Source organism: Gorilla gorilla, chromosome 2, assembly GCF_029281585.2.
Source record: "Gorilla gorilla gorilla isolate KB3781 chromosome 2, NHGRI_mGorGor1-v2.1_pri, whole genome shotgun sequence".
Lineage (NCBI taxonomy): Eukaryota > Metazoa > Chordata > Mammalia > Primates > Hominidae > Gorilla > Gorilla gorilla.
The window spans coordinates 154,062,803-154,074,696 of NC_086017.1; the positions used below are offsets into that span (position 1 = coordinate 154,062,803).

Sequence of the window (11,894 nt, forward strand, 5' to 3'; positions counted from 1 at the left end):
AATTGCCCCTGGGTTCCCTGTGCTTTTCTTCTTGTCAGTCTGGTCCACGTAACAGCCCATCTTTGATTAAATGGTCTCTCCCTCCCTTCACATTTTTGAAAACACTATTTTATTATATGCAGTACTCAGGAGCAGCTTGGGGGTGAGGTGGTAAAAGAGAGGTGATATTTAGTGGCAGGGCTTGTGCTTTGGGCAGTTATAATTCCAACTCCCCACTTCTCTGTGGGTGTTCCATTTATTTCGGGATGTTTATATTTGTTTCTTAAAGACTTGCCATACTGACTCTCGTGATCGACCAAATAATGTATCTGAGAAAAACACTTATTTTCTCCAAAGTTCCTAGACTAAGAAACTCAAGAGTCCCTCAAAGTGCTATTGCCACCGTTGATAAAGCTGTTAACTCATAAGGTGCAACTGTCTAAGTTGAGAGTGGGGATTACAGTTTTCGTAAGATTGAAGAACAATCCATACACTAACATTTCTATGTACAAGAAACATGGGAAAGCGACAGCACACAAAAGCACTCTCCTGACTCTAAGCAGAGCAATGTGGGAAAAGAAATCCCACTTTGGGAGACCGAGGCGGGCCGACTGACTTGAGGTCAGGAGTTTGAGACCAGTCAACATGACAAAACCCCATCTCTACTAAAAATACAAAAATTATCCGGGCGTGATGGTGGGTGCCTCTAGTCCCAGCTACTGGGAGGCTGAGGCAGGAGAATCTCTTGAATCCAGGAAGCAGAGGCTGCAGTGAGCTGAGATCACGCCACTGCACTCCAGACTGGGTGAAAAGTGAGACTTTGTCTCAAAAAAAAAAAAACCTGAAAGAACTTCTTAGAATTAGGAGCCCTTTAAATGTTTCTCTGGTCTTCAGCATTAAGCAACCAATAAATGAGACTGTTCCCTTTTTTACTGTCAAAACCTGAGAGATTTTAAGGCATTTTCAAATTTATGGTACAATTCTTATTTGCCATAATTTCACATCATAAATTTAACTCTGGAGGTGGTCAAGGGATATAAAAGTAATTTAATCTGTCTTTTAAATGATCTTAAAAATCCTTTCTGAGTGTTTTAATTATACTAAATGCCTTCTTGATTTACACTACTTTAAAAAAAGTGTTATCTTTATGTTCTATTTTTATAGTGATGTTTCAGGAAAGAATGATTTTTGTTTGGTATGAATATGTTATTAAAGAGAATCCCTTTCAGAAAAAAAAATATGCATGAAGACTTCATTTTCATGTTTTCTCATTTTCTTTTCTACTCATTAAACCTCTTCTAAGGCATCTGCTTGAACACAGTACTAAAAATACAAGCAGTACAAGTAAGTATATTTATAAAACATAAAGTTTTCAATCAATAAAAACACTTGATTTCCATGTGAAAGAGCAAAGAAAAAGAAAACAAAAACAAGCAACAGAAGCCTTCAAAAGCAGGCAGAAAGCTAAACAAATTTAGAAAAACTGGACTGAGGCCCCAGTGGGAAAATGTCACCTACAGTGCTTGCTTATTTATTTAGGATTCATATTTGCCCTGCTTCCCAGAAAAATTTAAGGCAATAATGAAAACTTTTTAATTTTTCTGCTATCTTAATAACTGACATCTAATTGAACAGCTTATGTGCCATAAGAATTGTAAAGTTTTGGCCAGGCACAGTGGCTCACGCCTATAATCCCGGCACTTTGGGAGGCTGAGGAGGGCGGATCACGAGGTCAGGAGATCGAGACCATCCTGGCTAACACGGTGAAACCCCACCTCTACTAAAAAACACAAAAAATTAGGCAGGCGTGGTGGGGGGGCGCCTGTAGTCCCAGCTACTGGGGAGGCTGAGGCAAGAGAATAGTGTGAACCCAGGAGGCAGAGCTTGCAGTGAGCCGAGATCATGCCACTGCACTCCAGCCTGGACGACAGAGCGAGACTCCATCTCAAAAAAAAAAAAAAAAAGGAATTGTAAAGTTTCCAAATTATACTTTCTGGATTAAAAAATAAACAACCCCAACCCCCCCCCCCCAAAAAAAACCAAGCTATAATGCTCTTATCCCATTCATATAGCCTTGGATATGCAAACATTTTCTGTTCGTTATACTCATTTTTACTCTTCTTAAATAAAAATAATACTAACTCAAGCATTGGGTTAAATTACTATTCAGGCAACTGAAATAATGAGCCTAGTGCAACCAATGTATCCATATACATTAAAAAAAAAAAAAGCCCACAGTTAAGATTGAAATTTAGGTCTCTATATAATTCTAAATCCTACGTGCAGTTTAAAGCCAAGAAATATGTGTTTAAAGTCAAAATTCCATTCCCCTATCTGTCCTGCTGTGGTTATACCAGGCAAATAATAGTTACAGTAATTTTAGAACCCCTTGCTATACCCTTAGGTATAATTAAGTGACTTTAAAGTTGAGTTCCTGCCTAAATTCACTATTTGTTTTCTCAAATTATACACCCAGCACTGATCTTACTAGACTATCACTATGTCTCAATTTTCACAAACCCTTTGCTCACCACTGCTGCCTTTCTTCTCACGAAGCCATATAAAAGTTATCGGGAAGACATAAATCCCAATCACATTTTTAATCTACTAGTTCCTTCAACTAAATAGGAATGCCATTTAAAATTGATCAGGCATCTGGAGGATGGATTAAGTATGATGACTTTAACATATGTAAGTTATAAAATTGCCCTCAAGGCAATGTTACAGGAATGGCTTCACATAATTGTCTATTAGACATCTTTGGAAATATCAAGGCACATGTAAAATAACCCTGGGAAGTCAAACAAATCCTTACAAAGGATACAGTAACAACTTATCCAGTCTTAGAGTAGCACACAAGTAAAACGGGTCATTCTGTTTGCACGAAGCAATCATTATTTTTATCTTAACTAATCTTAAGATCTTCAATAATTTTTAAAAGTGAAAATAAGCTTTATTCCAAATTATCAACACTTAAAACTGCTTACAGTGGGCATTATAATAATTTACACACATAACTGTTACCAATTCTCTTGTCTAACTGCTCCCCACAAGATTATAAACTCCCTGAGGACAGAAATTATGCCTTGTCTTTCTACCCCCCACAGTCCAGTGCAATACCTACTACATAGGAGGTGCTCAAAAACTCTTGGTGAATATTTGATAAATAAGTGCATGAGAGTATAATGGTATCCCTGAGTCAGAAAGTTTTGTGCTACCCTTTTCATACCATTTACAAGTATGACATTAGTTAAGACACAAGTTCTTTAGACTTCAATTTCCCCATTTATGAAATGGTCATACCAAGGTCTGTCACCCCAACCCCAGAGAATCGGATGCAAATAAAATAATTCAATATATTTGAAGGTATACTAAAAACTATATATACTATTATTATTTTTAGTTCCATGATTTCTATCACAAGTATACAGTCATGCATTATTTAATGATGGAGATATATTCTGAGAAATGCATCATTAGGTGACTGTTGTGCAAATATCACAGAGTGCATTTATACAAACCTAGATTGTATAACCCCCCACACACCTAGGCTATATAGTATAGCCTATTGCTCCTAGGCTACGACACTGTACAGCATGTTCCTGTACTGAACACTGTAGGCAAATGTAAAACAATGGTAAATATTTGTGTATCTAAACACAGAAAAGGTACAATAAAAATATGGTAATATAATCTTATGGCACCACTGTCACATATGTGGTAGTCATTGACTGAAATATTGTTATGGGATATGTGACTGTATTTCACTCTAGCTGAATAGAAAAACAGATGTAATTATAAAGATGGTAATACTTGAATTACCTGGAGAATCTGAAGATCTTTCTATGTAAGACAACTTACGCTTTTTTCTTCATGGAGTAGCTAAATAAGAAAAATTTTGCCACATACTTTTCACTTTAATGGGACTGCCTCTACCCATTGCCACATTCTCCTCCCATTTCTGTCAAAGGTCTGTGACTCTCTGGCCCTCCCACATCATCATCATCATCATCATCGTCGTCATCATCATCATCATCATCAGACAGGGTCTTGCTCTGTCACCCAGGCGGGAGTGCAGTGGCACAATCATAGCTCACTGTACCCTCTGACTCCTGGGCTCAAGAGATCCTCTCATCTCAGCCGCCCAAGTAGCGAGGACTACAGATGCATACAACCACTCCTGGCTAATTTAAAAAAAAAAAAATTGCACGTTGTTCAGGCTGATCTTGAACTCTGATCTTGAACACCTTGCTGCAAGCGATCTTCCTCCTCGGCCTCCCAAAGTATTGGGATTACAGGTGTGAGCCACCATGCCTGGCCTCTCCCATATTTTCTTCATAAAGGGATAAAAAGTTGTATTCTAGGTGGACCCCAAGACTAAATTTTTGCTCAATGTTTGCTGATTTTTCTCAGGCTAGATTTATGCTGAGAATAACTGAAACCTTAAATAATTGGCTAATTTCAGTACTTTTAAATTATAAATAATAAAAACCTAATGATTTTTAACAATAGGACCATATACATGAATTGCCTCATTTTATGTTTGTTTATCGTTACTATTATACTTTAGAGAAGAGGTCTCACTCTGTCGCCCAGCCTGGAGTGCAATGGTGTAATCACAGCTCACTCCAGGAGCCTTGAACTCCTAGACTCAAGCTATCCTTCTGCCTCTGCCTTCCAAAGTGCTGGGATTACAGGCGTGAGCCACTGCACCTGGCCAGATCATTGCCTTTTAAAAACAGATTTGTAAATTATGCCCAGTTTTAAATCTAAGAACAGAATCAATTCCAGCGATCTCTGCGTAACAATTGCTGTTTCAGTTAGATAATATAACAGCAATTGCATTAGACATTCAGACGTGATATTTGGTTTTAAGTTTGGAAACCAATTTTAGGCAGGGCGCGGTAGCTCACGCCTGTAATCCCAGCACTTTGGGAGGCTAAGGCGGGTGGATCACGAGGTCAGGAGATCGAGACCATCCTGGCTAACATGGTGAAACCCCATCTCTACTAAAAATACAAAAAATTAGCTGGGCATAGTGGTGGGCGCCTGTAGTCCCAGCTACTCGGGAGGCTGAGGCAGGAGAATGGCATGAACCTGGGAGGCGGAGCTTGCAGTGAGTGAGATTGCGCCACTGCACTCCAGCCTGGGCGACAGAGCGAGGCTCCGTCTCAAAAAAAAAAAAAAAAAAAGGAAACCAATTTTAAACAAAAATTCCTATATACCTGTTCAAGGAGAGTTCCCAGAAGATTCTAGGCTTTAAGTTTCCTCTGGTTTGCAGTTACTATAAACAAAGCTTCAGCTGGTTTCACTCAGCCACCCATACCATATGCAGCCAAAGTCAAACTCTAAATAGAGTTGCTTTCGCAAGGTCTTATTTTTGCTATTAATGTCTTTTTCTTTCTTTCTTTTTTTTTTTTTTTTTGAAATGGAGTCTCACTCTTGTTGCCCAGGCTGGAGTGCAATGCCATGATCTCGGCTCACTGCAACCTCTGCCTCCCGGGCTCAAGTGATTCCTCTGCCTCAGCCTCTGAGTAGCTGGGATTACAGGCGCCCACCACCACATCCAGCTAATTTTTGTGTTTTTAGTAGAGACAGGGTTTCACCACGTTGGCCAGGCTGGTCTTGAACTCCTTACCTTAGGTGATCCACCTGCCTCAGCCTCCCAACGTATGTCTACTTTTCTTTAAAAAAAAAACAAAACACGTATTTGTGTCGAATCATCAATATGTATCTCTAATTCCATTATGGGAATTATAAAATGAACAAGTTATGAATGAAAATATCAAGGAACAGAAGTATTGATGATTTGCCGAGTTTGCAATGAATTTATAATGAAGCTATTAATGGAATGGTGATCTTTATGCCAGGGGTGCCTGTGGAGCACAGAATGTAACATGCCTGGTGGGCTTTGTCTCACTTCCCACTCAGGGCCTTGGGAACACATCCTAGCAGGTAGCTCCCCATGTGTTTATCACCTCTAAATTCACCTATGTGTCTCCTGCACCCAGCACCATGCTTCATGGGCTCTTCTAAATGTGTCCTGCCTATGCTGCAGTGAAATACATCACACCAGCTGCGTTTTTGTTCACAGTGGTCCGCTCTCCCCTATTTCTTTTATGGATCTCAGAGATTTTTTACTGTTGTCTCCTGCATACAATCTCGAACTGCAGAAGAACCACTGTAATAGAGGGGTCCAGGTGGTGGGATGTCAACTTTTGGAGTTTCATTTCTTGCTGCAGGGCTTAATACAGGTGGGAGTTATTGGTTCTCGTTCTTAAATAAATTAGGGTGACTTATGCCTCACCCCAATCCTATTGTTCTTCCAAGCCTGCTTAGAAGACCAGTCACGACTTTCCAAAGGATTATATATACCTTAGCACATTTAACTCATACCCACATCTCCATATTTGAGAATTAGGGGATTTTATGCAGATGCCTTTTAAGTTATAGTCCCCAGAATCAACTCCTACAGTAAACTAAGAAACTCTCAACCCCATCATGGATTACAAAATATTCAACTATTTCTTAACACTCAAATTCTCTAATTTAGTCTCTAAGCATACATTTTTGAGAACACATACAGTAAAAGTAAAAAACCTAAGACCAGTTAAGGCCATCAACTCTTGGTGATAAAGCTGGGTCAAGAGTCTTGAGTTCCAGTTACAGCTCCAATAACTACAAAGAACCAGTAGCAGCTTCCCTATTTGCAAAGCAGAAGTACAACTAAGCAGCACAGAGCACCTCTGTCCTCAACATTTTACGTGAGTAAAATTAAGCATAAAATTTTTCTATTAATAGCACAGCACTGTCCACAAGAAAAATTGTGATGACAGAAATACTATATTACATATTGTCCAGTAAGGCAGCCACTATCCACATGTGGCTATTGAGCACTTGAATGTGGCTAGTATGACTAAGAAACTAAATGTTTAACTTAATTTACATTTAAATAGCCAATATAGTGTGTTGGAACAATGCAGCTGTCTAAGAAATTGCTATAAAAATTTTAAAGTACTATAATGTAAGGACGCATCTAAATTTCCAATCTGCGGGCTGTACTTTCGCATCAGAAAGTCCAACACGAAGGACTGGAAGTTTGGTGGTAACAACTAGGATTCACCTTTCTTAAAGCAAAAGTTAAAATCAGACATTTCCCATTCTTCCATTGATATGATAGAGTTTAATGAAAACCATTTAGCGGTGAAAGGTACCATGCTGGGACACATCTCCAGTTTGGACGAACAGAATGGGAGGCCAGTGAGTGAAAGCAAGATATTTCCCCCCAGCTACAGGAACTACAGTTTAAGGACCACTCTGAGGCTTTCCCATCTCCAGTGGCCTCTGTGATATTTTAATAAAAGTGATACTGAATCACTCAATGGGAACACTATTCTTGGTTTACTGACTGCAGGAACAGAAAAATGGGCTGGACCAACCAGCTTGGGAAAAACCTTTAATAGATGGCCTTGGACAAGGCCATAGTAGAGCACAGTCCTGTCTGGAATGGCTAAGCAGGGAGACAGAGCCTGGTGCATGTATCCTTCTAGCTGGTGCCACTATATCCTAACCGCAGGCAGAGCTGCTGAGAAAACACTGTGGGCAGAAGACTCCGCATTTCTTCATCTTCTCTGCTACCACCTTGTCTACTCCACCATCTTCCCTCTCCTGGATACCACAATAGCTTCCTAATTGGTCTCTCTGCTTCTACTCTTAACTCCCTACAGTTCATCTTCCACACAGACACCAGATAAGTTTATTCCTCTGCTTAAGATCTTCCAGTGACTCCTACTCAAAACAAAATTCAAACTCTCCACCGTGGCCTACAGAGTCCTGTTTACCTTCTTCGCTTCTCTTCCCACTGTCCCCTTGCTCATTCCATTCCAGCCACTCCTACCTCCTTAATTTGTTCTTCAGACAAATCAAGCTTCTTCCCCACTCAGGCACTGAGTTGAAGCGTTTTACACTATCTCATTTTGTCTTCACAGTAATCCTAAGGTTTAAAGGAGGTAGATCCTGGACACACAGTTTATGGCGGTGAAACTGGAATTTGAATCCAGGGAAGTGACTGCTGAGCTCACAGGCTTTCCCTTCACAGGACATCCAGATGGAGCATCCATTTAACTTCCCCACTCCCACGCAGGAAATCATGCCTCTCCTGAGGCAAACCGTTCCTTTATCAAGGAAAGCTTTCACTGGACGTGCCCCCCAACCCCAGTCAAAGTGTAATGTCACATCAACCTGTCCGCAATACTCAGAACACATGGCCAACCATGAATTTCTACTTGGGCACATGTCGCCTCTGAGCCATTGATTTTCTAGGGTCGTTTAAAACTTATGGCCATTTAATTACATTTAAAACACAATCACGATATGAAAATCAAGCTGCTTTTATTTTTGTTTCAGAGACTTATTTGACATTTATGTTAATAGTATTTCAAACTTATTTTCTATGACTTCTTTCCTGGCCACATGTGCTATAATAACCTAATGAAATCTGTACCAGTTTGTGACATGGTTGGCATTTTACAAGAGGCCGTCAAGGCAGGTAAGAGCTGAGTTTTACATTATGGAAGGGGACCTCTCATATCTGCCTGCAAAATGACGTCAGTGGGAATACCTTATTGCAAAGTAGGTTTTACTTTTACATAAAGTTGGGCTTCCCGACTGTCTGATCAAGTCAATTTCTATAATTGTTTCAGGCCTCAGCTTCCCCATCTATAAAATAGGGATGATAATAGATACTTTCTCATACAGTTGTTTTGAGGATTCTGGGTGATTATACTTGTTAACTACTTGGCATGGTAAATGCCTGGCACACAGTAACTGCTAGTTTACACATTCAGTGGGGGCTACTTTTTAAAAAATCTAAGTCCTCCAGTGGCACAATCTGACTGAAAGAAGCTCTCAGTGAACCAATGTATTCAATTACTAAACAACTTCCCAACAACGAAAAAGTGAAGAAGGTTAACAGTCAATGCTATGCTGACTGGAAAGATGACTCACTGTAGTTGACTCTAAATCAGTTAAAAAATATATGGCTGTCTCTAAATCCAGCTTATCTTGACTCAGCATAATCTATGTTATTACTAATCAGCATGGACTTTTTATTGGCCCTTGGCTGCTATTTAGATTCCCGCCCCCCCCATTCTCTATTCTTAGACTGCCTTTAGAGGTGGTTTCAACACAGTAACGTTAAGTGGGCTTTTTTTATTTTTTTCTTTTTCCTTTCCTAATGGGCATAGAGTAGTCAAAGCACTATCTTTGATCTTCCATTTCCCACTGGGAATTTATGAAGGCACGAGCAACAAAAGACTTCTGAAGGTCATTACAACAGGCCTTTGACTGAAAACAGCTTTAATTATGAATCTATAAAACTCAACTGAGTCACACTGGGCTTTCAGAAACACATCTGCTCTGAGAATTTATTCCTTCAAGCATTATCTTGTGCCCTTTGTAATCACTAATGCAGGACACGACTAGATCTATTATATTAATAAAAATCTTCCCAATAGTTGGGGTAAATCCAACATTTCACTGTTTCAGGCATTTGCCTCTTACTCAAATCCTAACACCAGAGGAAAAAGGCAGCAGCCTCACACTGTTTCCAACACCCACTTCCAGGAGAATACCTTTTTAAAAAATGCTTACTGTGATTTTCCAAGTACATTTGCTATTTGGAGGGTACACTCCAGGAAAACCTTCACTGCCAATAAATCCAGACTCTCCAGTAAGAATGCCACCACATGTGAAAACAGGTCTGGGAACATAAAAGAAGAAAAGATAATGTAATTTGAAACATGGTCTAACAATCTGATGTTACCTTCAGAAAGGTGTAGCCTATTAATATAAATAAAAGTTAATGTTGATTAATCAATGCTTGCACCATATAAGGGATCCGAAAATTTGCTAGCTCCTAGAATATTTAAATTACAGCCTGATAAAGCATTCAGTCCAGCTGCCATCTGTCTCCATCATAATAACACAAGATTATATATATGTATAATCAAGTCCTCGGCATTGTGGCAAAGTCTTGTAGGAAAATGGTAAATACATCAATTTAACTGGGGGAGTGGGAGAGAAGGTAAGAGCCAGGCTGAATGAGAAGCATGGTTTTAAAGAAAGACAGGCAAGCAACTGGTTAATATAAAAAAGTTTGTCGTTCCCATATTTGGAGAGATGCCCAGTTCCGCTCCCCCTTTCTGAAAATCACTCGCCATTGCCAGAGCTTCCCATCGAAAGGGAGGCTGATGTTGATGGAGGCTGAAGAGGCGATGCCAAAGTTGGCCATCGGGCAGGTCCCACAGCCCAGCTCCTGGGGCCGTCCAGAGGTTGGCGAAGAGTTAACTTTCCGGAGCGGCTCCCTAGGCGCCGCGCCGCTAGGGTTGTTCCCTCGTTTACGTCTCTGGGCAAAGCCTCTCGGGGAAGGAAAAAAAACAGCGGTAAACCAAAATCCACATATTTGGGCCCCAATGCTTCCCTCCGGCCCCATAGACACGAGGAGAGGGTAGACACAAGTCAGATTAAGCCCCGCCACGTGGTGGCCAAGCCAGCTGCAGGGCCATCCGGCAGGCCAGGCTGGGGACCCAGGAGGGAGCCCCGCGAGCAGGGATGGGTCCCGAAGTCCGGGGCTCAGCCTACGCGAGGGTGGCGGACGCCTGCACCGCGCGGGAGCGCAGGGTCGCGCGCTGGGTCACCCAGGCGCGCCGAAGCGGGTTGAGTAAAGCAGCAGGCGAGGCTGCAGGGGTGGAGGAAGGGAGGGGAGAGAAAAGGAGCCCGGGCAGGGGTCGCGTTACCTCTCTGGGGACTGCTGCCGCGAGAGCTGGGTGGCGGCAGCCAGCAGCAGGCAGAGTGGCGCCCAGGCGTTCGCGCCCCTCATGGCAGCGTAGACGCTCGGGGTTTGCACCCCACGGCGCGCGCGCCGGCACACACGCCCCTCCGCACCCACCGCGCTCACACCGCCGCTCACACTGGCAGCAGCGCTGGCTCACACCGGCGCTCGGCTGCCCGCGCGCTCCCTCTCACGCGCGCACCGCCGCGGGGCGGCCCAGGTAGCCGAGGGGTACGCGGCCGGCAGGGCGGAGGCGCTTTTAAAGGGGATTATGGTGCCGTCTGACTCGACGCTTAGTTTCCCCTGAGGAGCTGCTCTGGCAGCCACAGGCCACTGCTGAATATCCCGTTTGTTCTCCGGCGGCAGGAGGGGCGGCTCCGAGGCCAGAGCCGCCCCCTCTCGTGGGGCGGGCGAACGTCTCCTCCCGGCACCCCGGGACCGACGGGTCCTCTCTCGTCCAGCCCTCAGGGATCCCGGGGAGAAGAGGAAACCCTTGCGGAGTGGCACCCCAGCGGCCCGGGCCCCGACGCCCAGAGACGATTCTCAGGGAGGGCTTCTGGTTTTGCTTTGGGGAATGTTTTTCCCAGTTGCTTTTAGATAAAAAGTAATAGCGCTTGCTGGCTGCTGGAAAGCCTGGGGGTCCTTCTTTGTCTCCTTCAAAACCCAGATCCAAGGAAAGAAAGGGAAAAGGAGAAGAGGGATTTTATCGTATTTAAACTTCTGTGCTTATTCTCTCTCTCTCTCTAGATACTTTTCTTTTTTTTTACTGGTATGACAATGACAAGGAAGACAGTCTCTGTGCCGGGATTTAAACACGGGTTTTCAGGCGAGCGATTTCTGTGTGAACTGTCATTAAATGTCAGATAATGAAGACGGAACCAAATCAGCAAATCTCACCATCCCATGTCATGTTCTGAAAATGGTGTTTCTCTGCTTGCATCTCTCTGTTCTTAGACCTTTCCAACAGCATCTTTCTGTGGTATTAACTGGTTAAAATTTACGGAGAATTCGTTTTTCTTAGACGAACAATTCTAGCCTTGTGGAATCAATACTCTCTTTTACTTAATTACAGAAATATAATTTT

At 42.4% G+C, this 11,894-nt stretch overlaps 1 protein-coding gene across 1 annotated transcript in view; it reads right to left on the minus strand.

Moving 5' to 3' along the window:
* The window catches only part of PCOLCE2 (procollagen C-endopeptidase enhancer 2), a 72,354-nt gene extending 60,975 nt beyond the window's left edge, over nt 1-11,379 (minus strand). Inside the window, exons 1-2 of the mRNA XM_019024857.4 lie at nt 10,776-11,379; nt 9,631-9,739 (exon numbers count right to left, since the gene is read on the minus strand). Of these exons, the coding sequence (XP_018880402.1) occupies nt 9,631-9,739; nt 10,776-10,858 (192 nt within the window). The 5' untranslated portion in view covers nt 10,859-11,379. The remainder of the gene's footprint in view (nt 1-9,630; nt 9,740-10,775) is intronic.
* Between the last annotated feature and the right edge of the window lie 515 nt (nt 11,380-11,894).